Source organism: Bos indicus x Bos taurus, chromosome 5 (assembly GCF_003369695.1).
Source record: "Bos indicus x Bos taurus breed Angus x Brahman F1 hybrid chromosome 5, Bos_hybrid_MaternalHap_v2.0, whole genome shotgun sequence".
Classification (NCBI taxonomy): Eukaryota; Metazoa; Chordata; class Mammalia; order Artiodactyla; family Bovidae; genus Bos; species Bos indicus x Bos taurus.
In genome coordinates, this window is record NC_040080.1 from 35,391,836 (window position 1) to 35,416,785 (window position 24,950).

The following is a 24,950-nucleotide window of genomic DNA, read 5'->3' on the forward strand; positions in this document are numbered from 1 at the left end:
GGCGCCCTACCCACTTCCCTGACAGGTTGCTCCGCCCCACTACAGCCTGCCGCCCGCCTCGGTCGACAGCCTCCAGCGTTGGAGCTGAGGGTTGCGTTTACGGCTGCGGCGTGCCGGAAAGTGCGTGAGTGCCGCGCTGGGGAGTCTTATTTTGTTTTCCGGACGCTTCAGTCTGGAGGCGGTATGCTCTGGGCGAGGACCAACAGGTGTAGAAAAAGGGCTTGTGTGCGTCTTCCGACGTTGACAGCCCCTCTCCCTGTTTCCCTAGATTTGCTGGGGCGAATCTTTCTTTGCGGATTTCGAGAAGGAAGGGGGCCGCCGGCTACGCGACTGGGTCAAGTAGCTGACACCGGGTCGGCTTCCTGGGCCGTCACCGCTTAGACCAGCGGGGGGCCGGGCTCGATTGGCAGTTTAGAAAAAGAGGTAAATAAATTGGCTCCCAGAGGGTTGTTTATTTTTAAATGACCTTCAGATTCTTCTCCCTGCACCTGGTTGTTTATTACCTGAGCTATCAAGGTATATGCTGTTTTTTGGTGTTTGTTTTGTTTTGTTTTTTCAAGAGGAGCTCTAAACAAGAACTGGAAATAATTTGAAGCAGTTCCTGGTAACGTATTCCTTACTGGTGGAGGTCTCAGAGACCCAGCAAGACGCGCTAAATTCTGTGCCCAGAGTCAAGGTCACAGTGTACTAACCGGTAGCACAACCCTTCGAATGTCGGTCTACCAACATGAAGAAACTCTGGCAGCTTAGACCAACAGGAAAACTAGAAGAAATTAAGAGACTGAGAAATTAACCTTCCAAAGCGTATCTGAATTCCGTATGAATTTAGATCTAAACCCCGTTTAGGCTTAAACCCCATTTTAGCCTGACAAGACGTGAAATGCTTTAAAATTCTTGCCACCATTTCTCATCTGATTGTAATTTTATAATGCGCTGTCTCTTGCAATTTCGTTGACCAAAGGTATTATTAAATAAGTATTTCTGACTGAGCTAGTCTTTGTAGGTTAAAGTGTTATTCTCCCCACAGAAATCCAGATTGGTCATAGCTATGACATTTCACCTTCACATCCCTGGTAGCAAGATTAAAAACCTCTTAATGTCGACTTGATATAGAGTTCCGAAGCTGGTATGGAACTAAGCTTTTGTTTTTCAGTCAAACTACTAATGTTTACGATTACAGAACTTCAGTCAGCTCTGATGGGAGTAAGGAAGTGTGGATGGTAATCATAAATAATTTTGATATCATAGGATTTCGGGGGAGAGACTTGCTCAAGTTCTCTTTCCACCAAATTCCCCCCAGGGAGGAGGATTTGCTATGGATGTGTTAGAACATGCTAGACTGTGTTCTAGGCGACTGCTCTGCTATGAGATTATACCAGTGGGCTTATATAGTTCTCCTCTACTAGTCTTACAGCCTGCAAGAATAAGAAGGCCCATTTCCTCTGTTCACTTTTACCTCCAGACAGGTGCAGTTCCTAGCCCCTCTGAACATACATGACCATCTTCTTTCAACTCACTTTTATAATCTGGCTTCTAGGTAGGCCTCAACCAAGCAGAATACCAGCTTTGGGGGCAAAATCTCTTGCCACCTGACTCTCGGATTACATATCCTTTGGTGCAGCCAAGTGTGTTGGGATAAATTTTAGTGTGAAGCTTTTTAGGCTTAACTACTTTGGGGAAATGTGCTCCATCTGTTTGAGTCAAATCTGAACTTCATGGGGAAGAGTGATCAGTAATAGCTTTAGGCACGATGATGTTGTTGTTTAGTCACAAAGTCATGTCTTACTCTTTCGAAACCCCATGGACTGTAGCCCCGCCCATGCTCCTTTGTCCCTCGGATTTCCCAGACGAGAATACTGGAGTTGGTTACCATTGCCTTCTCACTTAACCCAATACTGGAGTTGGTTAAGTCTTGGCCCACAAGTCATTGGGAAAGAGCTATCAATGTGGATTGTATGCCCACCCCCATCCAGGTTTCTTAGAATGATAAGGAACTTCTCACAGTCCCTAACTCTCATTTGGCTCTTTATAAAAACAGTAATTTCCATGACTTTATGCAGAGTTAAGGAGCAGCCCCAGGTCCCTGCTGCATTTAAATTTTTCACCAGTTCACCCAAGGAAACCTGTTTCTCCTAAAGGCTAAAGTAAACTTAAATGCCTAAAGGTCAGTATGCAGTAATAAAACATTTCCTCAGCTCATAAAAGTTAATATATCAAGGAATGGGACAAATTTATCTTGGTCACAGCAGCTACTTTTTTGCTGGGCAGGTCCTTTTTTATGCATAATTTGTTAAAAAAAAAAAAAAAACAGCTAAAGACAATTTAACCCACATTCTAAAAGCTTTTACAAATTGTGAATTAAATAGAGCTATGCTCTTTGCCAGGAATTAAACAGGCTGTAATTTTTTATTTGAAATTACATCTAATGTAGATTTACAATTATTTTAAGGGCACAAGGTTCTTCCTTAAGTGTCATTTTCAGTAAGATTAAAACACAAAAAATGGCTCTCAGAAAAAAAGTTTTTAAAATGGAATTAGCTGTTGCTGTACCCGGTTAAATAGACCCATCTAATTTCACTCCTGAAAACACTAAATCTTCAGTAAACCATTTGGGACGACCCAGAGGGATGGTATGGGGAGGGAGGAGGGTTCAGGATGGGGAACACATGTATACCTGTGGCGGATTCATTTCGATATGTGGCAAAACCAATACAATATTGTAAAGTTTAAAAATAAAATTAAATTTAAAAAAATTAGACTAATAGAGGAGGAGATGACAAACTTTGGAAGCTGCAAGACAGATGACTGTCATCTAGCACACTTGAAAAGCCCAATTTATACTGCATAATTCTCAAAAAGGCCCTGGAACAGGGCCATTGGATTTGGAAATGAAGAATGAAGTAAATCAGAGAGGATGAAGTGAAAGCTCTTTGAGAAATACCTCTAAGTGCATGCCTCACTCTCAGAAGACTAGAGGTTTATTTCTGGACAGAATCATCTATGGTGTGGGGGTGTCCTTAGGCATACAAAGGACATGAGAATCACACTGGGAGCAGGTTAGGTGTATTTGAGTATACATGATGCTGAATGCAAGGCCCTCAGTCGTTTTCCACTTCTTAATTTAGTAAATCCTCAGAAGATTGGAAGACTCTTATCTGTGGAATCTGACCAGCCCAGGAGGAACAGACTAAGATAACAACATCAGAGGTTCCCCAATAAAGGGCCCAATTAGATCACTCTCAGTGAAGGCCCAAAGTCTCTAAGCTGCAACTTCTAAGCAGATTTCTAAAGGGTTTGTTTTTTGTGGTGGTTTTTTTTTTTTGGAAAAGGACTACCATTTATGCAGGAAAGCTCAAGTGATAACAGACAAAAGCAGAAAAATAGCACTTTGGAGGAAAACAAGAAAGTTAATGAACTCAGATGTTCTGATCATTGTATACTTGTCACTGTGAACTCATAAATCACTAGTAAATAGGGGATGCAGACAATTATTAACATGTAAACAGTGTTGGCTATTTATTTTTTTTCCCTAAGAAAGAAAAGCCACAGAAGCAGATCTATAAACTTCAGCAAGAAAAGGTCTTCACTCAGTTGCTATACTGGCAGCAGAAGCCTTTCAAGTATGTTTGTTAAAAAAAAAAAAAAAAAAAAACTACTTAGTTGCTTAGTTGTATACCCCAGAGGTATATAACTGTTGACCTGGTTACAGGTTGAATCCCCTACTGACCAGCCTCGTGGTTTAGATGTCTACTTTCACCTGCATTTCAGGATCTCCCAGCCCTACTCTTGGCATTCTGCCAGCATGTCTACACTACTTTTAAACAGGTTTACTAACATGTAATTGACATACAAATGCTACACTTATTAAGTATAAGTACAATTTGATAAATTTGACTCATGCCTACACCTATGAAACCTCACCACAATCATGATGGTAAAACCATCATCCCCAGGGATTTCCTCCTGTCTCCTGTGATCCCTTCCTGGTCTCCAGCCCTCTACTCCTATTCATAAACTTCATCTTATCTCTGTGGTATCCTCCAGCAATACTGAGAGCAATCTGAGTGGCTCAGATCAGCTCTCCAGGTACCAATTTGTTTTTTTAAATTGGTGCTCTGTTTACAACGGCAGAGGATTTGAGTGGTATGCCTCAAACTGCACCCCCCCCCCCGCCCCCCCCTCCCCCGCCACCATAAGCTCTGTTACTTTTAATGTTTTTGCAAGATGAAAGGTTTTTCTGGATGACATATACTTATGTCTCACGGTACCTCCCACAAAATGCTAACTTCAAAGGAAAAAAAGTAACTGTGGAGAGTTCTGACAAACACCACCTTAACCAAGTGATCAAAACTAACTTTAGCCATAATGGAACAGACTGGAATTGTGTCCACATAATAGAGTGCAATGAAATAAAGCATGTCTAATGTTTCTGCCGAAACTATGTAAGCTGAACCTAGCCATAAATTAACATCAAAACAAGACATATTTCTACAAAATTAATGGCCTGTGATCCTCACAGATGTCAAGTTTATGAAAATCAAGGAAATTAAGGAATTTTTTCAGATTGAAGGCTAGAGACATGGAAATTAAATGCAATGTGTAATCAGTGTAGATTGGATTCTTTTGCTACAAAGGGCAAAACACAGGGCTGTGGATTCAATGGTAGTAATATAGCAGTGCTTGTTAATTTCCTGATTCTGATGGTTGTTTTGTGCTGTAAGAAAACATCCTTGTTCACAGAAAGTACCTCAAACTGTTGTCCAGTATGGTAGCAACTAAGCCACTGGTACTTAGAAACATGTCTGGCATAACACTTCTTAAAATATTTTGGATAAAAATGATACATTATTAAAATAATTTCAGCTGTTTTTTTAATAAGGACTATCAAAAGTAAAATTACATGGATGGCTTGTACTGTATTTCTTTTGGATGGCACTACAAAGTATTCAGGTTGATTTGGTATCATGTTAGCAACTTATCCTCAAATAGTTCAGGGAAAAAAGTTATTAAATCTGAGTTGCAGCTTTTCTGAAAGATTGAATGAAGTTATTTTAAAATAAAAATTTGTTAATGAGGGATATAAAAAGGTATGTTATTTTAGATTAATGGGCAAATGGGCATTATGAAATTTTAAGGTTATATATGGCATTGACATTCATTTGGGGCCTATCACAAACTAAATGTTTATAATGTACGAATTTTAGGAGTTAACCCCCACAACCGTCACAAGTATTGGGAATTATTTTCTATGTTTAGGCTGTGATGGTGCCTTTAAGGAGCTGCCTCTCACTAGCAGCACAAAGTACACATGAAGATTAAGCTTATCTATCCCACTGGATATTGCCTGCTCCTCATGTACCCCCTTTCTGGGTTGTTCACTTGGTCTCTTCATCACTGATCTTCCTGCCCATTTGCCATTAGCTGTGAACCTGCTTGACTCTCACACCTGTTTGTCCTACTCTTTAGCCTTTCTTTGTAGGGCACCCTTGATTTGTCCCAGTGTCCTGCGAACAGTTCGAGCCTTGCCTCGAGAGCAGGGCACACAGTTCTCCCTCTGACAAGAAAAGAGGCTCGGAAAGATTAAGCAACCTGTACAACACTGTGCAGCTGGGATTCCAAGTCTATTTCTAATTCATGCCACTCTGTAAGAGGCCCACCTGCTTATCTCGATGATCTGCTTTCTCTAATTGTTCTGTTTCCTTCATAGAGCTTACCACAACTCATAATGATCTTTTATGTCCCTCAGGAGATGCTGATTCTGTGATAGCAGCTATCTTACCTGACACGTTTACAGCTGCATCTCACTGCCTGGAACATAAAAGTGCACAATCAACTTTTATTGAATGGCAAAAAAAAAAAAAAGTACTAGTTTACCAGTGGGTAAAATCTTTTTCAAGACTACAATGCAGTTATTTGTAAAGATTTTTCTTTTTCTTTAGGTATATTACATATAAAAGTGGATATTTTCCATGATAAGTGAAAATGGCCAATTCTTTAAGAGGAGAAGTATTGAATCTTTATAAGAATGTAAGTACGTACGTTGCCAGTTTTGTAAATGTTATATGACATAGATTGTTTAGAAATATATAATCTTTCTTTTTTAAGCTGCTGTATCTTGGACGAGACTATCCAAAAGGAGCAGACTATTTCAAAAGGCGTCTGAAGAATGTTTTCCTTAAAAACAAAGATGTGAAGGACCCAGAGAAGATCAAAGAACTTATTGAAAGGGGCAAATTTGTAATGAAAGAACTAGAAGCATTATACTTCCTTAGGAAATACAGAGCTATGAAACAACGCTATTACTCAGATACCAACAAAACTAAATGATCAGTATTACTATCATTTGACTGAAGATCAGTGCCAGCTGTTTATGTACCAGCTATGACAAAAATAACATTTAAAGTGTCAAGGATATACATTGTGTTAAAAATACCTGAGCTGCCTTACTGAACTAAAACAGGTTTCAACTTCTATTGCTTTATCAGCAACCTTTATGCTCAATTTTTATATAACAATTAACTAATGTTAAATGTCAATTTTATAGTAATTTAGCTATATAATATTGCCAACTACTTATTAAAAATTGATGAGCACCCAATTTCAAATGAAAATATAATGTACTTAAGTTTTAGTGAAAAATTTGCCAATTATTCTTAGCTCATTTCTGCATTTTACTGAAAAGAGAATGCCATTTAACACTTAAGCAGAATAATTTCTTGCAAGTTTATTTCCCTTAACTTTTGAAGGAGCTCATTTTTGACCCCATTTGAAATGTTAACAGCACATATCCAGTGTTCACTGCAAAAGAAGTAGCATCTGGTAATGATTTAAGTGCAGTTAGTAGAAATAATATGTATAGAGTTAAGAACTTGAAACAGCCTACCAGTGACTGGCATTACATGCCTATTTAATTATTTCCAGTATTAATTTTGCAATTGGATGCCTTTGAGCCTTAAAACAAATCACCTGTTGTATATCAATACCTTCAATAAAAAGTAATGATTTATGTTATTCTATTCTTTTGTCATAAAGGCAGATTTGGTTTGCATCCACTTCTAAATGTGTTAGTATGTCATAGGACCTAAACCTAACGTGGTTTAAAGCAAACACTTAAACTTTTACACAATGTTCACAGCACCTTTTACAAATAAAAAACATCTAGCTTTATAAGCTAAAGAAAAGATTTACTAATTTACTAATATATGCTAATATAATTTAGCGTCTGTTGCTTATAAACTATCCTGTATCATTTGTGGGGATAATGTTTCAAATTTCCCTGGCAATCCAGTGGTTAGGAGTTGGCACTTTCACTGCTGTGGACCCAGGTCAGGGTCAGGGAACCAAGATCCCACAAGTCGTGCAGCACAGCCAAAAAAAAAAAAGTACACACTATGATAGTCACCATAACTATTTTTATTACATTACAATAATTAGGAGCAGTACAGTTCATGACAAAAATATTACAAATTTCAGATCACTTCACAGCACATACTCCTATAAACATTTAAAAGTTAATTTTAATTAAAAGAGTGGTCATTTTTAAATTTAATGTTTGATATGACCAACATTCCTAGGTCAGCGCAACCAAACGATGGAAAACAACTGGATCACACTGCATATGTCCCACAAAAAGAAAGCACAATGTACAAAATGTGCATGTTTCAGTTTACACTATACAAAAATAGTTAAAATACATTCCAGGTAAACATGTTACATTAAGAAATAGTACTAGTAAGAAATTGGCACTCAAAGGAAAACTGCAAAAGTATTTTCAACATGAAAACACAAGACAGTGGAATTGGAAACTTTTGAATAAAACATTACATAACCCATTTAGCTCTATAGGGAAGGGGACCGTCTATAATTGACATTTCTGCAGGTAATGATTTTTTTTTCATAAATTCATCTAAAATTGCCTATCATCATCCCAAACAGGCACTTAAAACTATTAAAACAAGTATTACTAGTTATGACTCATCTTTAGGAACTGATGTGAATATATTTCTAGAAAGAAAGAAATTTCATTTTCTGAAGGAATTTACAGCTACCAGTTATATGCTGTTCAATTTCTCAATGCAGATTTCATGCTACCCAATATCAACAACAAAGTTATTAAATATAAATTCAGCTTTAAAGTTACTAATGGGTTGTTAAAAATCATTAATACAAAATAATCAATAAATTATTACTTTTTGACAGAAGGAAGGGGCAGGTAGTTTTTACTGCCTACAAAGAAACCTAAATGTGTATATGTGTAGGAAAAATGGTTAGGAAAAAAAAAATCACTGGAATACAGATGAGATGAACTTGTGCAAACTGCAACTTAACATGCCTCACAAAGTTTCCATATATTTTAGGACAAAATTGTGCAATGGTGGCCAAGATTTTGATAACCTATAAAAGTTAGGTTCTAATTCCTATGCAGTGTGACTCAGTTAAAATAGAGCCTAGAATTCCTAAGTGGAGATACTCACTCAAATTTTACTACATACTTCTGCTACATTCTTCCACAAACGTTAATGTCTAAAACTATGTAATTTAGCAATTTTTTTAACTGCAACAAGGATTTTTATCTTTAAGGCTGTAATTAGATAACATTTATGTTATTTCTAGGATTATCTCTCCCCTTTTAAAATCTCTACAAAAACAAACATTTTATTAAACCATTCAAAATTCACATAATAAAGGATAATTACCACTGCCATAAAAAAGTTGCCCAGCTACATCAAAAATTCAAGAGTCCTAAAAATCACCTCAGTTATACACTGCAAGTCCTGAAGTATGGCCATTTCTTTCTCTTGTTTAGAAATAAAAGGAGGTACTAAAGCAAGTCTTAACTCCCTACCTAATGTTCCAGAAGCCTGTAGTTTAATATAGCATCTCAGAAACCATATTGATTTTTACAGAGAAGTTTCCTTTTCTGTGAATTAGCTCAGGCATCTGTTTATTTTTACCCAGAAGAAATAACTTTTAGAATTCAATATTTAATTTTGAACATCTATTATAATTACTTATACAAAGAGACCATACTACACGCAGGGGGATTTTAACATTATCTGACATACAACTTAATTTGTACTATAATTGTCTCAATAGAATCACATAATTATGCCAAATTAAAAAAATAATCAAATTTACTCCTTTAAAACATTGAAGTAAACTGATTTAATTAAAAAAGAGCTTGACTAAACAGCTACTTTGGAATAAGAGCAAAACAAGTATTTTAGAACTGGAAGAAACTAAACTTAGAGACCAAATCATTTTTTTGCAGAATTACAACATGCATTATGTTGTATCTGGGTCATGTGTCAGATGCCTCACTGATATATAGACCCTCTAGAATATAAACACTACTTAAGGACAGGCCTTATGTCCCATGTTTGGGTACTCTTAATATCCCCAGTGCCTTGGGCAGTGCCTGGCACTGAAATATTTGCTGAAAAAATGACTTCTGCTAAAGAGTAAGACATGAGTTAAATTTGAAAATGTCTTTCATGGTAAGATTTTAGTTTTTAAAACAATGGAATGTATCACTATTAGCAGGGCTAGTCCTAGTAAATTACATAAGGAATTCTCTCAGCACTACTTTTATTAAATTCTCCTTCCATGGGATAGGGTTCTAACTATTCATAGCAGGTATGAAAACTCCTGCTTTGTAACTGATGAACCAGGCAGCAAAGAGATGATGTTCAGAGGATCAAAATTAAATTGCTACAGCCACAATCTGAAAATTAGCTATTAGGTCAAATCCCATTATAGTATCTGTCAGATTACGTTAAGCCTGAGGAATTTTACAATATAGGACATTTTGGTATGATTTGATGGGAGGCCATCATGGAGATATCCAAAGCAGCAATAAATCTTGAGTTCAGAGAAATGAGAAATATTATAAGAAAAAACATCAAGTCATGGGACATAGAGAAGTGTAAGGTAGGCAGGCAAGACAACACTAATATGGGAAAAGTCCTGGAAGCAGAGAACGATATTTAAAAATAAACTTCACCTCTTGCACAATTTTGCCTAAGACTGGCACTGAAGATGATAACACAGGTAAAAAGTTACAGATGGTGCTGAGACTGACAAATAGGTATATCCTTATGTAAACTGAATGTAAATCACATAGTTATAAAGCTAGATACAGCCTTTGAGATGACTTCTTTAAAAATGAAGAAATGGCTAGTAAGTGATTTGTCCAAAATCAAAGACACATAACTTAGAATCTAAGTCAACTTCCTCCTTGTCCAGTGATACTTTCACCTCAACACACTATCTCAGTTCAAATATTTTAAAATAAGTTAACATTTTAAATGCATTCAAAGAATCATTTTGTTAGCATTACTTTATTGTATAAGCATTAGATATTCTTAATAATGGACCAGACTGTACTGAAGTGTTTACAAAAATGTTACTTTAGCCAGTGTTAAAGAGAACTAGCCAATACTCAAGATTTTGACATTTTTTCATTTCATCGTTTAAAAAAAATTAAAATCTTTCCACCCCACCGAAAATCTCATTTAAAATAATGTTTTTTTTTTTTTTTTAAGTTCTGTTTTTTGGGGTTTTTTATTTTAAAAAAGTGATGTTCCTGAGTAGGACTACGACATAATGAGAATGTACCTTGCTGAGCTATTCAATCTCTCTGCAAGTCCTTGTTTTTGACCAACCAAGGCATGGCAACAATGGAAGACCACAGGGATGCAGTCCACACTGTGAAACTCTCCATGTAGCTTAAAGGTTCACACAAGGCCCGGCTATGCCACCCTGGTCTCTGTAACACCTACCAAGCTAACTGGCCCAAATAATCTTTTACATCACTATCAGTAGAATTAAAACTACTTTTAAAGATTGAAGTTCAAGAAAAAGATTTATGCTAAGAAAGAGCAATCTGACACAGGGAGACTGTATTTAATTCCTATGAGAATTCTTTATACAGTTAAAATTTTTTTGTTATTACAAAAATTTAAAGCATGTAAATATAGTCCCAAAATGCTTGTTCTAATCCTCATTACCTACTGGGTCTGCCTTAACATAAAAAGCTATTCAGAGCATTATAGGAATTTACCTAATGTGGAAAGTAAGTGGCCTTTTAATATTTTCCATTGCCTTGTATTTTTTTCCATTTTTTTCTTTTTTTTATAGAAAAAATATAGTATTTTAGGGAACGTGACCATTTGACAAATAGCAGTGGAAAGAAGAAAACCTTTGTGAACAGTGTAACCTGACATTCATTAAGGGTAACTGAAACTATAGGACAATGATACCTACAAGATGAAACTACAGGAAGCCCATAAATTCATGTTCCCTCGATGTTTCAGTAAAACCAATCATGAAATCTCAACTGAAGTTATAATTAGTAATTAATCCATGTGTGTGACTAGATAAAACAATACAATAGGGATGATTTGAAAGCCTCATTAATTTGTTTCACACTAAAGTTCACAATTGATAAGAAAAATAGGAAGTAATCAACTGCATGCACCAAAAACCCCAAGACAAAAATCTTGGGTGTTCAGTTTCTTTTTCACAGGCATTGCTAGTTCAAAAACCAAAACGCAGGGAATACTGGCACTTAGAGGAAAAAAGTTTCCACTGTCATTTTAAAATAAGCATTCAAGATAAAAGCTAACAGTATGGATGGAGCAGAAAGAAAATTAGATAATGCTAAAACAAATGCTAATAATTTAGTGTAATATACAAAAATTACCACTTTTACTTAAGTATGCCTTAAGAAAAAAGTACAAATTGTATTTACATAATTATACACTTTGTCTTTGACTTCTTTTTCTTCTTTTTACCATCTTTGCTCATCTTTTCTTTATGTTTTCGAATTTCTCGAACTAATGTATAGAAGGCATCGTCAACACCCTGAAACACATAACAAGTATTAAAACGTGAATATATATGATGGTTTGAGGTATACAGAAAACAGAAAGGATGTATTACTAGTGGAAATATTGAGAAAGAATAAGAATACTTAACATTTCTATTTAGACATATATATATCAGGTTTTTTAGGATTTTTAGGATTCTTAAGTGTCTTCAAGGATATTTTGGTAACATTATAGGAACACTGATTTTCACCAAAGGCAATGAAATCAATGGCAAAGAATCCTACATACACTTATGTACTAACACATGACTTTTCCTGAGAACTTAATTTGCTACCAGTTTTTCCATACTGGCATACCTCTGTCACCAAAATCCAAATGTATTTGTGTATATATGTGAATATATATTTATACTTAATTATCCCTGAGTTTTAGACATTTGATATAAGCCACGCCAGTATATACTACTTTTATAATTATTTCACTATATTTGAGCCATGGTTCAATATTATTTAAATCCATTTAGATTTAAATAATTATCATGAAGTATACAGTATCAATATATAACTTTCAGTTTTATTAAGGCATTAGTTTCAATTCACATATTTGTGAGAAGAAAATTTAAAATGACCACAAGACACAATACTCTGAAAAATGTAATGCTTCTATTGGAGAAAAGATCTAGATCATTTAAATGGTGGTGAAGTCCACTGATTTGGAGATGTTTCTTAATTCATTATACTTTTAATATCTGTGTAGTATATGAAGTATTCAGAAGTTTTTCATATAAAGTCAAATGCTGTTATCTTCAAAGAAATTGCCATTTGGTCATTTTGGTCATCTTGTTTTGATCAAAGCAAGCTACTCAAAGTCACTCAAAGTGATTTTGAGTCAAAATAATTTTCACCCTCATCATTCATACAGAATATGAAAAATACCACTCAGACTGCTAGTAGGACAGCTGATTTTAACCCTGCAATCCTGAATGGTGCAAGATCTACACTTAAGTCAATTCCTCTCCTACCCCAGTTAAAAGCAAATTAAACATACAAGCAAAATAAAAATTAAAGGAAAAATACGATCTTGTATTTAAAATATGTATTTTAAAATCTGTTCAACTGAAGAGTACTGTGCTGTGCTTAGTCACTCAGTTGGGTCTTGACTCTGCAATCCCATGAACTGTAGCCTGCCAGGCTCCTCCTCTGTCATGGGGATTCTCCAGGCAAGAATACTGAAGTGGGTTGCCATGCCCTCCTTCAGGGGAATCTTCCTGATCTAGGGATTGAACCCAGGTCTGCTGCATCGCGGGTGGATTCTTTACTGTCTGAGGAACCAGGGAAGCCCAAGAATACTGTAGTTGGGTAGCCTATCCCTTCTCCAGGGGATCTTCCTGACCCAAGAATCAAACCAGGGTCTCCTGCATTGCAGGCGGATTCTTTACCAGCTGAGCTACCAGGGAAGCCCCAGTAACTGTTATTAAATGCCTGTTAACCTAATGATGTTTTCAAACCTAGACACCAGAGGGAGTCTCAGGAACAAATACACAACAAAGCTGTATAAATCAAGCCACTTTAAGAACAATGAAAACTGGCTTTTTACTCATTTTAACCACTTCTGTCGAATATGAACAGAAACATATTCATTAAATTATTTTATCTTGAAAATAACTGAAAATTTAACATATTTCTCTTTTATGCATTACTAAGATCTTCTACAATTAATATTTCAATAACTAAATTAATTCTGGGCATTTTCATGCAAGTTACATTTAACTGATTTTCACATTTTATCTAAAATTTATAAAAGTATTACCAATGTTTTTAAAGAATTAAATAGAGTGGGAATGAGAGGCTTGCTCACATTTAAATAGTAGTTGTATAAAAACTGGAATTATTCATTTGAACACTAGTGAGTAGAAGTTCCCAGTGAAGCCCCCAAACTTCACTTGATGTTCCCCACTTACTGATACAACATATGCTTCTGCTTCACCCACAGGAGAGAGGAAAAGTAGGTAGACAGTTCATCAGCAATACAATCAAGGCTTCATATATATAAACCTTCATGTTAACACATAAAGAGCAAAAAACTTCGAGTGACACAATAAAGAATAACTATTTTCTTATAAACAGTACCAACCTTGACTAATTTATAAACATAAACTATTAGAACAGGATGGAATCTTAAGAGAGAATCTATTCCAACTTCCTTACCCTTCACAAATTCCCTTTGATCACACATCCTTATGTAGTCTACTTCAACAGTTTTTATAATGAAGAAAAACATCAATGATACAAAAATGTTCAAGTAGACAAAATGAAAAACCATGAGACAGATACAGAGAAGACACACCCTAAGGTGAAAACAATATATAAGTATTTAGGAGACAATGAAGGGAGAATTTGATTACATTACCTTCTTGTAAGATTCTGACAAATACTTTAGTTTGTATTCCACTGAACTCTTCTTTCTATATAATCTTAATTTTAATGATTAGTGAAATATTAAAATTGCTCAAAACAGGGTAGTGGATGCCTTTTGTTCATGTGGGAACTAATCATTCTCATATACATGTAAAGAAGACAAAACAGGATACCACTAGGGTTATTTGTTCAAACCAATCATTTTAGCACTAAGAAAAACTAATCTGCATATATTTATCACTGTCAAATTCTGTAAAAATATCTTTATTTAAAAAATTTAGGTATTACCAAGTACAATTTCTTCCTTATATAAAATGCTATTCATGATCACTGAAAAAGATTCATCATGCCCAACAATCTGACATTTAGACTACAGTCACTGAAATAGTTTGCACAAATTTGAGATTTTAGAAAAGTATACACTTTCATCTGTTTCAAATAAAAACTGAAGCATAAAGCTTATTTTATTCTAAATAGTCTACTTTAAATATCATCTAATAATAAACAGAGTAGGAAGAAAAAAAGACTAGCACTTAACTCTGGTCATAAATCCTGTTATTTCAGAAGTTTTACTTTTAAGATTGCATCCCAATGTTGGGTTTTACCACTTCTAAATTAAATATTATTTTGTACAATGATGCTCAAAAAATATTGAGTTCATAAATCTCAATAAAAATTAATGCCAGTCATTAATTTTGCTTTGTTTCTTCGTCTGAGTTTAGTTCATAACATACCACATAGTATGTTTGGAACTTAATCTACTATTCAGAAGTATATTTTTGGAGATACATTATTTCAGACCTTCGACTCATATAAAGAACACCAACCTTTAGTTTAATCAGCACAATGAATGATATCCTCCAATTTTATTTCATGTTCCCCCAGAACATTATATATTGCAAATAATATGCATCAAAACCTTAAGCTTTGGTATAAACTTTATGGCATCTATTGAGGGAAATATTTTCTAAGGAAAACCAAATTTAATATGGGTTGGTTTAGAAAGGAAACTGAGAAATTCCACTCAATAAATCCAACTGGGCAGCTCCTGTGTGCCAGGAACCTCATTAGGCCACAGACATACAAAGATTAGAAGTATGAGATTCTAGCTCTCTTAAAATTCTTACTGTATAGCAATCAAACATAGTTTATTTCACTTTAACATGGTAAGTGTGTAACAGTTAAGAGCAATAAACTGGGAATACATAAGAAGGGCACATTAGGCCCAGTCTGCTGCTAAGTCGCTTCAGTCGTGTCCGACTCTGTGCGACCCCATAGACGGCAGCCCACCAGGCTCCGCTGTCCCTGGGATTCTCCAGGCAAGAACACTGGAGTGGGTTGCCATTTCCTTCTCCAATGCATGGGAAGTGAAAAGTGAAAGTGAAGTCGCTTAGTCGTGTCCAACTCTTTTCGACCCCATGGACTGCAGCCTACCAGGCTCCTCCATCCATGGGATTGGTTTAAAGAAAGATTCTTAGAGAACAGGAGATTGGACAAGCATGAAAGCGTGTTAACTAGTAAAACTAGGGGATGAGAACACTAGCATTCCAAACAAGAGCAACAGCCAAGACTTAAGGGAAGGTAAGAAATAACATAGTGCTGATTTACATGAGGACCAAAAGTTCAGTCAAGGAGTTTTTTAGAGATGAAACCAAAGGTGAGAGGGGAAGATTGGTGTTAAGGAGCCATATATATTCTATGAAACCTTTTAAGTATATCTCCCTAGTTGCACTGTGAATAAAGGCAGCAAAAGGTAAACTAAGTAAGAGGTTTCAACAATCCCAGCAAGAAATGATCGAAGTCTGAACTGATGATGTGATGAAAGTTAGAAGGTGGGCTTCCCTAGTGGCTCAGTGGTAAAGAATCTGCCCGCCAGTGCTGGAGATGGAGGTTTCATCTCTGATCCAGGAAGATTCAATATGTCATGGAGCAACTAAGCCCGTGGTGCCACAGCTATCGAGCCTGTGTTCTAGAGCCCAACAGTGGCAACTACTGAGCCCACGTGCATTAAGTACTGACGCCCATGTGCCCTAGAGCCCATGCTCTGCAACAAGACAAGCGACAAAAATGAGAAGCCCATGTGCTGCGACTGGACAGTAGCCCCTGCTCACCACAAATAGAGAAAAGCCTGTGTGCAGCAATGAAGACCCAGCACAGCCAAAAATAAATAAATTTTTAAAAAAGTTAGAGTGTAACATCATTCATAATAGAAATTTGTGATTGCCTCCAAATGGATGTGAAAAATAGGGAGTCATCCCAAGACTCCCAGGTTTCTCACCTGGGTAAAGAAGTGATGCTGATGTCACTACGTTATGAGAGCAGAGATAGAATAAGTACCTGCCTGTGGAATGTCCAAAAGAAAACATACTCTGTAAGAGTGAGCCTTTCCCACCTTCTGGGCCATTAAACTCCTCTGTATGGTCCGGCATCTTTTGTCTCTCAAGACCTTGACAAATGTAGAATAGTCTATAGCCATCAAAAAATTGCCTCAATTATAATTAATATCCATTAAAAATAAATGTATTGACTGGAAGCAAACTACACCTTTCTTATTTTTTTAATACTTCAAATTAGAATCCCACACCAAGGTAGATCTCAAGTGGTTGCTACTTCGTTAGCTATGAAAAACATGCTTTCTGCCAAAATTAATATGCTGAACTTACCAGATTACATTACAATGCATTTTTTAATTTTCACACAGCCAGGAGTCTTTTCTTCTTTGCTGATTTTTTTCAATCTGTATTGTCGGATCTCTCTCACCAATGTATAAAAAGCATCCTCCACTCTCTGCATTGTAAAACACAACTTCTTTAAAGTCTGTTTCATTGGTAATAGTAATTTATTGGGACAGCCATGTGCAAGAAGTTTGAAATTTTGAGCTTTACTTGAGCATTTTCTTTTCTCAAACAGAATCAGACTGTTTGAATAGAACTGGAGATTCAGTATTAAAATAGGGCATAAATTCTGATTTGTTCTTTGAAGTCAAGTTTTGTTTTGTAATGGGATAAGAATTTTTTTTAAATTTAAATTAGGAAGTGCATGTTTTATTAGTACCTGTATATCAATTAATGCAATCATTTTAGTTTGTTAGTCACAGAATTAATCAAAGTCTAAACTGAAGTTAGATTTAAATTATTTCTTTGACTTAGGGAAAACAAGTTATTTTTGTACCACTGATCCCCACTCCTGCTCTGAGTCAGGAGTGAGGAGAAAAATGGTACAAAAGGGATAGTCAGACCTTTGTTTCAACACACACACACACACACACATGCACACAACACCTCAAAATACAGCTGGGTCAAGAGACTGGAATCACAAGTTCTATCTTCAGTTGCAACTGTCCAGTCAATTTCTAGAGCCCACAAATGGAACTGAGACTGGGACTTTTGTGGATAGAGAACTGCACTATTTAAATAAAAATGCTAAATGAGGGCTGTTTACCATAAAATGAAAATATTTTTAATTGTTTAAAAAATACAAAATAGTAGCAATACAATTTTGTATCCGTATTACAAGTCTTAAGAATAATTTTTAGAACAATATCCAATGTACTGGCTTCATATCTTTTAATTTACACACTTTGAAGGAGCCAAGGGGACTTCTGCTTAAGGCTATGGTGAGAAAGCTACGACAACAAATACAATCATATATGCCCATATGGAGAAGTTTTATGTCTTTTCTAGTCTAGAAAATTAGACAGTAGACAAAAGGAAAAAATGTTTAGATTAACTGTACTGTTAGTTTGTCCCGAAGAATGTAACCACCAAAGTAGAAGCTGACATCTAAAAAAAGAAATATTAATTTCTTAAAAGCATTAAGAATACTTAAAAGTATTAAGTATTTTCTTAAAATATTAAAAATCTTAAAATTTTCTTTAAAGTATATTCTCAAAAATATTAAGAATTCTTTAGTATTTCTAAAAAGAAATACTAACACAAATATTAATCTACATAGGGCTTCCCAGGTGGCACTAATGGTAATGGTAAAGAACCCGTCTGCCAGTGCAGGAGATGTAAGAGACACGGGTTCAATCCCTGGGCTGGGAAGATCCCCTGGAGAAGGAATGGCAACCCACTCCAGTTTTCTGGCCTGCAGAATCCTGTGGACAGAGGACCCTGGCAGGCTACAGTCCATGGGGTCTCAAAGAGTCAGATATGACTGATGCAACTTAAGCACGCATTAATTTACATGTGGTACAAATTAACTTAAAAGATATATGTTCCATCCTTCTGAAAGAAAGATGTTTTTAAAATGTTAGTGGTTTATTTTACCGTACATTTTTTTTTAAGCTTAATCTGTTCTTTCAATTTTAAGATAGAATTACTCACTATGGGAAGTGGCATATTTAAGTCTCTGCCATTGGTAACATCAGTCTTTCTATAACCAAATGTGAAAAAATGGACCCAGTACCTAAAAATCTAATTTGTACCAAAAATATGATTTGCAGTTTTAAATTCAATCAAGCACACAGAATCAGCCATTTAAGTATTAACTTAAGTAAAACAGCTAAAGCTTAATCTTAGCATGCATACATCATCACACATCCACTGCTTACAATAGTTAAGGAAAAGAAAAGGGGCATCTCAATTTTTATAGCAATATTAATTCTTACAAATCTTTAGAATGTATTAAGAACGGCTTCAGTGGAACTCAGTAATTTATCTTTGAAGTAAAACTTTAATTTAAAATTCATAAAATTAAGTTTCAGTTAAGTAGGGATTTAAATAATGTTAATTATATATTAAAATGTACCTCTGAAGTTATTGTATCAACGTGACATAAATATCTGTATACTTTTAATGAAATCAATTTAATCAATTAGGTAACTAAGCCAACTACAGAATAAAAATTCCAACTATTTTCTGAAATCATTAAATATGTTGGTACTTTAAATGAGACAGCCACATGTACCCATATATAAAATTTTTAATATTTTGTATTTATCACTACTGTCTAAGAGGAGAGGGTTTGTTTTTAAGAAATTACTAAATAATTAAGGTATTAAAAGAGCTTTAGTAATGCATATAAAATATAAAGCATGTTGCTGACATTTAAGATATCTTCACAAATGATTGTCTTTTCAATTTGAAAATTAATGCAAGAAATTTCAAATATATGTATATACAAATAAAACAAACCAGGTAAAGCTCATATTTTTAAGAATAAAAACTCTCATTCTTGTTTAAAAAAGAAGGTATAAGGTCAATGTAGAAGTACTGAAATATTCTATGATGGAGGAAAAATAATTTAGCAGAAGCAAATTTTGATTATAATTTATGTCTAAAACTAGTTTGAATGTGTCTGCTTTTTAAGTATGCACATCCCATCACCAATATCAGAATATATGATTTTTGTTTCCAGTAATGCAGAGAGAGTTGGAAGCCAGTAATTAAAAAGAACTAGACTACCCGCCACCAAAAATTCAGTATCAGGACCTCAGAGGCTAAGATAATTAACACCACCAAGAAATAGTTGTTCCGGAATGACTTTTTCATTTCTCATCTTTACTAATAGAAAATTTAAATTAGATTTTAAAGAATCAAGTTATTTACCATATTTTCTCAGACTTAATTACTTATTTCTTGATAATATGCTTTAAAGTCATACTGACATGAAGAGAACATTACTGATCCTTGTATGTACCTTAAACCACTGGCACAAAACACTGGTTTCATATTCCAGAATTTGTAGGTAATTTTAAAAGATTAAGCACAGCCAAAACAGATGTTTAATACCTACTATGGTTAGTTGCTAAGGTCTTAACTGGCACAAAATGATTTATTCTTGAGACTATGGCTTGTTGCCACAATATACTCATCTTCAGATCTCACTGATTAAACAACTGAGACACAAGTGTGTACTGTAGGAGCAAAAGTGCATGTGTCTATGTATGTAAATTTTAAAATAAGTTTTAAAAAATATATTTGTACATTCTTCTTTAATCAAGAGATTTGACAGTACTTTCAGCTCAGTCATTATCTGAAAACATACTGTGGAGACTATGCAAATACAGCACTTCAGTACAGGAGAAAGAACTGTTAACCACATCATTCTGTATCCTTATGCCTGTAATGTTTTCACTAACCAATTCAATTTTAAACAAGTACTTGTTCCAGTTAACAGTTTACTACCTGCCAAAATTCTTTCAATGAAATAACACTTCAAATACCTGAATGCAAGAATACTAGCCTTCCTGTGTTGTTGTTCAGTCATTAAGTTGTGTCCAATTCTTTGCAACACCATAGACTGCAGCACACCAGGCTCCCCTGTCCTTCACTATTTCCTGGAGTTTGCTCAAATTCATGTCCATTGAGTCAGTGATGCCATCCAACCATCTCATCCTCTGCCACCCCTCTTCTAGCCTTCTTGGGGGACAGCAATGGGAGGAACAAGATGTATTCTAAAAAGCAACTCTGCATTGCTGAATTGGAAAGAAACCTTGCCGAACGATAACCTACCTCAGCAACTCTGAACTGCTTCGGAGGCTATGCTATGCATTGGTGCACAGCAGGTCCTCGGTTAATTGTTTTGTCTAGTTTTAACACATAAAAAGCAAAGTTCAAAATATCAATCTTTTGTACACAACCCCAACTACTGCTAAACAGAGAAATGTGGCATATAAGAACGTTTTTTGTTTGGTTTGCTTTGTTAAAACAGTTTGATCATAAGTTTTCTTTAACGGAGGTCTCCCAACAACTAAATTTATGTATCTGGAAATTAACAACAACAAAACAAAATTAATTTTAAAAAAAAATTTTTTTTAAACTTAAAACATTTTTAAGTTCATAAAACAAATTTTCACATTATGCTCAAATTGAGACCTCCAGAAAGCAAAAAAGCTGAATCAGAAGTAACATATACTCAGAGAATTTTGCTTTTATCATCCACTTTCCTGAATGCTCCCCACTTTTGATTTTAGCAGACTGGAAAACACACTGCTGATTACCATGGTATCAACAATTTGGTTTCAACAGCCTTTGCGAACACTACCATGCACTGCCCAAAGAAGCCAGAAAAATGTCATCTAGACAGCAGACTTTATTATACACTTGGAACACAGGGACCTGATGCAGCCTACCTGCAGAAACAAAAACTTCTTTGGCCTTTCAGATGTGGACTAAAAGAATAGCTGAAAACTATAATTTTATAAAAATATAAAAGAATTGTATTTTAGCCATAAAAATGGACTTTTTAAAATAAGAAACTAATTAAGTTGGTAAAATATATAGTCTGCAACCCTTACCTTAAAAATACTAGAGTAAAACTCTTAACTTTTCTTTCACAGAATATGTAAATTTTACTTTAAAATTACTAATGTTAGCCTATAAAATTTAAGTTGAAAGTCTGACCTAACTTCTCATGTCTGGTCAAAGAACACAGTTCCCTAGATAATCAACAAGCAGCACAGTACAACCCACAAGCCCAATGCAGCCACAGCCCATATTTTTGTACTGCCCACAAGCTGAGTGATTTTTGCATTTTTAAAGAGCTGTAAGAAAAAAAAAAAATGCAACAGATATCACTTGGGGCCCAAAAGCCTAAAGTATTTATCATCTGACCCTCTGCAGAAAAAGCTTGCTAGCCCCTGACTTTTATCTATAAAAGTTCTAAATGCATGTCCTGTTCCTACTAACTTAAATATAACTTTCTCTTGTTTTGTGTTTTAAGTTCATGCTCAAGACCAAAACAGGGCAGGAAACAAGTAGCTGCTGATAAACTACAATGAGGATATGCATATTCATTTTGCTCAAATAATAAATAAATAATAGGAGATGAATATCAAAACGTTCTGCAGAAAATAGGGCTTCAAATTTTCACAAAAACTAGAGATGTAAATTAAAATTTATAAAAATTTACATACTTCATTTTCTCAATTACTTGGAATAGTTAATTCAAGTCTTCTAAGAGCATGCAAATAGCAAATTAATTTCAACAGAGAGAGATGAATAAACTTTTGAGAGACAAATCAACAAGTCCATATAATAGAGAAATCAAAGATCAGAAACTAAATATCGAAGTTGTAGTTTAGCACCATAAATTACATAACCAGATCAATAAAACAGGATATAAATATAAGAGAAGCTGAGGGCTAGAAGGTTAAGGAATAAAGTACAGTATTTCTTTGTAACATATCACTGTATATTTTAATTCGATGATCCATAAAAATGTCTACAAAACAAATTCAGGTTAATCCACTAGGTATCACATACCTACATTACCTTCCCTACCCCTCCCTCCACAAAAACCAGTATAAAACCTAAAAATCTATTTTAAAAGGAAACCAGGTAGTTTTCCGATTAGTTATGAATGCTGTGGTATATTAAAGTATTCATGTCAAACATTAAGAATCAATATTACTTCTGAGGTAGTAACCATACAAGGAAAGAAGACACAACTGTTTTAGGCTCTTATATCAAACGAGAGTGGAGGGTAACACTGCAGAAGTAACAAGACGACTTCTTCTGTCCTTTATTACCTTTCCACTCCAGATGTGGTCCATGTACCAAAGTCAGCATCACTTGAGAGCTTGTTAAAATTGCGGAATCACAGCTTCCAATCTAGACCCTAATTCTAATTCAGAATTAGAATCTGGGTTTGAATAAGAAGCTCAGTTGATTTTTATGCATATTAAAGTATGAGAAGTACAGCTTTATTTGCAGCCCTTTACAACATCAGGCAAAGTCTCTTATTAGACTTTTTTCTTTCCTTTGTACAATGTAAACTAATATATCTCCCAATCTAAAGTATTTATTTTTAAAGTTATAAATAATATAAGTTAATAAAATGTTAATAGTATAATCTAGGTAGCAGGTTTGCAAATGCTTTCAGTAAAAATCCTTCAATTTTATACCTGAAAAATTTGTATATGAAAGTGAGAGAAAAAGTTACAATGATATAATCATGTTTTCTGAGTACTTCTTAAGGGAAATCCAGGATTCTAGTCAGAGAAGACCAGTGCGAAGATGATAAAAATCAAACCTCTTCCTAGTCTTTGGGACTTGGGAATGCTATGAATAAAATCTTAATTCTTTCAAAGTAAACTGAAGTAATATATGTACCAAGTATTTTTGTAACTTATACATCAGGTTTTAGAATTAGATAATCTGTATTATGGTTAAAAACTATAGTAATTCAACTTTTGATTCCAAATGAAGACTTAAAATAGAATTTTTTTTTCACTGTGTACCAAATTTATACAAGTAGAAAGTGGTACATATAATCTTCCGCCAGGGAAGCAGACATATATATACTAGCTGAGAAATGGTTTACTTTTAAAATTTTTATCCCTTTACAAAATTCAGTGAAAGATCTAGAAGATGTTTTTGTAAGTTTAACCATGTAATGAATTTTTCATCAATTTTCTTAACTTCTAGGATGATAAAGTTAAATTCCATGAGATTGGTTTTCTGGGCCATAACCAGACAAGGCCCCAAACAAATGTTCACCTTGTATGGAACATACCAGTATTCCATCATAACATTATATATTCCTTTCTAGGAATTTATTTATTCTATACGTTAAACTCTTATTTCACACAAAGAGGTTAAATCATATCAATTAATTTTACCTAGGGAAAAAGTTACTTTTAAAGATAATTTTTGAAACAAAATTCAGGATCAATCTGGTGGTGGTGGTGTTTTTTTCAGAACAACACAGTAAATGAATAACTGAGAATTCCTATTTGCTTTGTAAATATTCTCCTGCCTTAATGAAAACTTTCCTGAAAAACAAATATATCCTTTAAAAGAATATTCTAGCAAAGTAAAATTCTCCAAACATACAACATTTAATCTAGAAACATGACATAATATAAAAGCACTTCAAAAACAGGAAACTCAAAATTCGTCTCCCTGTTAATTTAAAAAAAAAAAACAGTAAAAAAAAAAAAAAATTCCCACATCTCTTGAATCCTGACTATAAGATGTGCTGAACTGTTCAATGTGGAAAGAAACCAAAGCCAAAAATAACGCATAGACACTGGAATGAGGACTGCCCTCTCATATCCTTTAGAGAACATTTACCAAGTAAATATTGTTTTACTTCCTACTTTAGTATAATGGAAAAAAAATCAACAGTTATGCTATCAGGTATGTACATTTATTAATGATCACACCTTCCTGCTCCCAAAATGACATTATTGGAATATATATTAGTAAATTATGATTAATGATTAAAATCACTTGATATAGTTTGAGAGGAAAGATTTGTTATTTATTACAATTTTACTTACCTGTCTTGTCTTTGCTGATGTTTCAATAAAAGGAATTCCATAACTTCTTGCTAAGTCCTGAGCCTGTTTTGTGTCTACTGTTCTAGAAGGCAAATCACATTTATTTCCTACTAGAACCATAGGTACATCTTCAGAGTCTTTAACTCTTTTTATTTGTTCTCTGGGGAGGAAAAAAAAAGTTATAGCACAGGAATTAGTAACAAAAATCTTTCAGAAACTATTCACAACTTTGTCTCATAAAATAAAGGTTGTTAATGTAATTCCTAGTTCCCATCACACCAAATTTTCCTTTCTCCTCCTTCTACTTGTTTTTCTCTATTCTAAACAGAACTTCTATGTCTTTTAAAAGATCAAATATCCAGAAATATAATAGTACTACAGTCTAATAGGTTCATATGCAGGTAGGTCACAATGATAAAACAGAAATAATGAAAAATTTTAGGCCAAAAAAGTGCTATGCCTAATTTTTAA

General features: G+C 34.6%; 2 protein-coding genes across 10 annotated transcripts in view; one reads left to right on the plus strand and one right to left on the minus strand.

The window, feature by feature from the left end:
• The first annotated feature begins 16 nt into the window (after positions 1 to 16).
• ETFRF1 (electron transfer flavoprotein regulatory factor 1) lies at positions 17 to 7,016 on the plus strand. 4 transcript variants are annotated; one of them, XR_003511082.1, is made up of 4 exons: positions 17 to 120; positions 269 to 423; positions 5,940 to 6,027; positions 6,106 to 7,016. XR_003511082.1 is itself a non-coding variant. In XM_027541567.1 (3 exons), the coding sequence occupies exons 2-3, from the start codon at positions 5,983 to 5,985 to the stop codon at positions 6,325 to 6,327; spliced, it is 267 nt and encodes an 88-aa protein (XP_027397368.1). In that variant the 5' UTR covers positions 93 to 423; positions 5,940 to 5,982; the 3' UTR covers positions 6,328 to 7,016. The 4 variants fall into 4 exon arrangements, 1 of the variants encoding a protein (XP_027397368.1); XR_003511081.1 differs by having other exon boundaries at positions 24 to 124; XR_003511083.1 differs by having other exon boundaries at positions 80 to 181.
• A 376-nt stretch (positions 7,017 to 7,392) lies between these two features.
• The window catches only part of KRAS (KRAS proto-oncogene, GTPase), a 42,525-nt gene continuing 24,967 nt past the window's right edge, over positions 7,393 to 24,950 (minus strand). For 2 of the 6 annotated variants that reach the window (XM_027541560.1, XM_027541564.1), the window contains exons 4-6: positions 24,480 to 24,639; positions 16,912 to 17,035; positions 11,786 to 11,865 (exon numbers count right to left, since the gene is read on the minus strand). In XM_027541560.1, the coding sequence (XP_027397361.1) occupies positions 16,916 to 17,035; positions 24,480 to 24,639 (280 nt within the window). In that variant the 3' untranslated portion in view covers positions 11,786 to 11,865; positions 16,912 to 16,915. Of the gene's footprint in view, positions 11,866 to 14,177; positions 14,179 to 16,911; positions 17,036 to 24,479; positions 24,640 to 24,950 lie in introns of all 6 variants that reach the window. The other 4 variants (XM_027541562.1, XM_027541563.1, XM_027541566.1 and 1 more) reach the window with 3 other exon arrangements.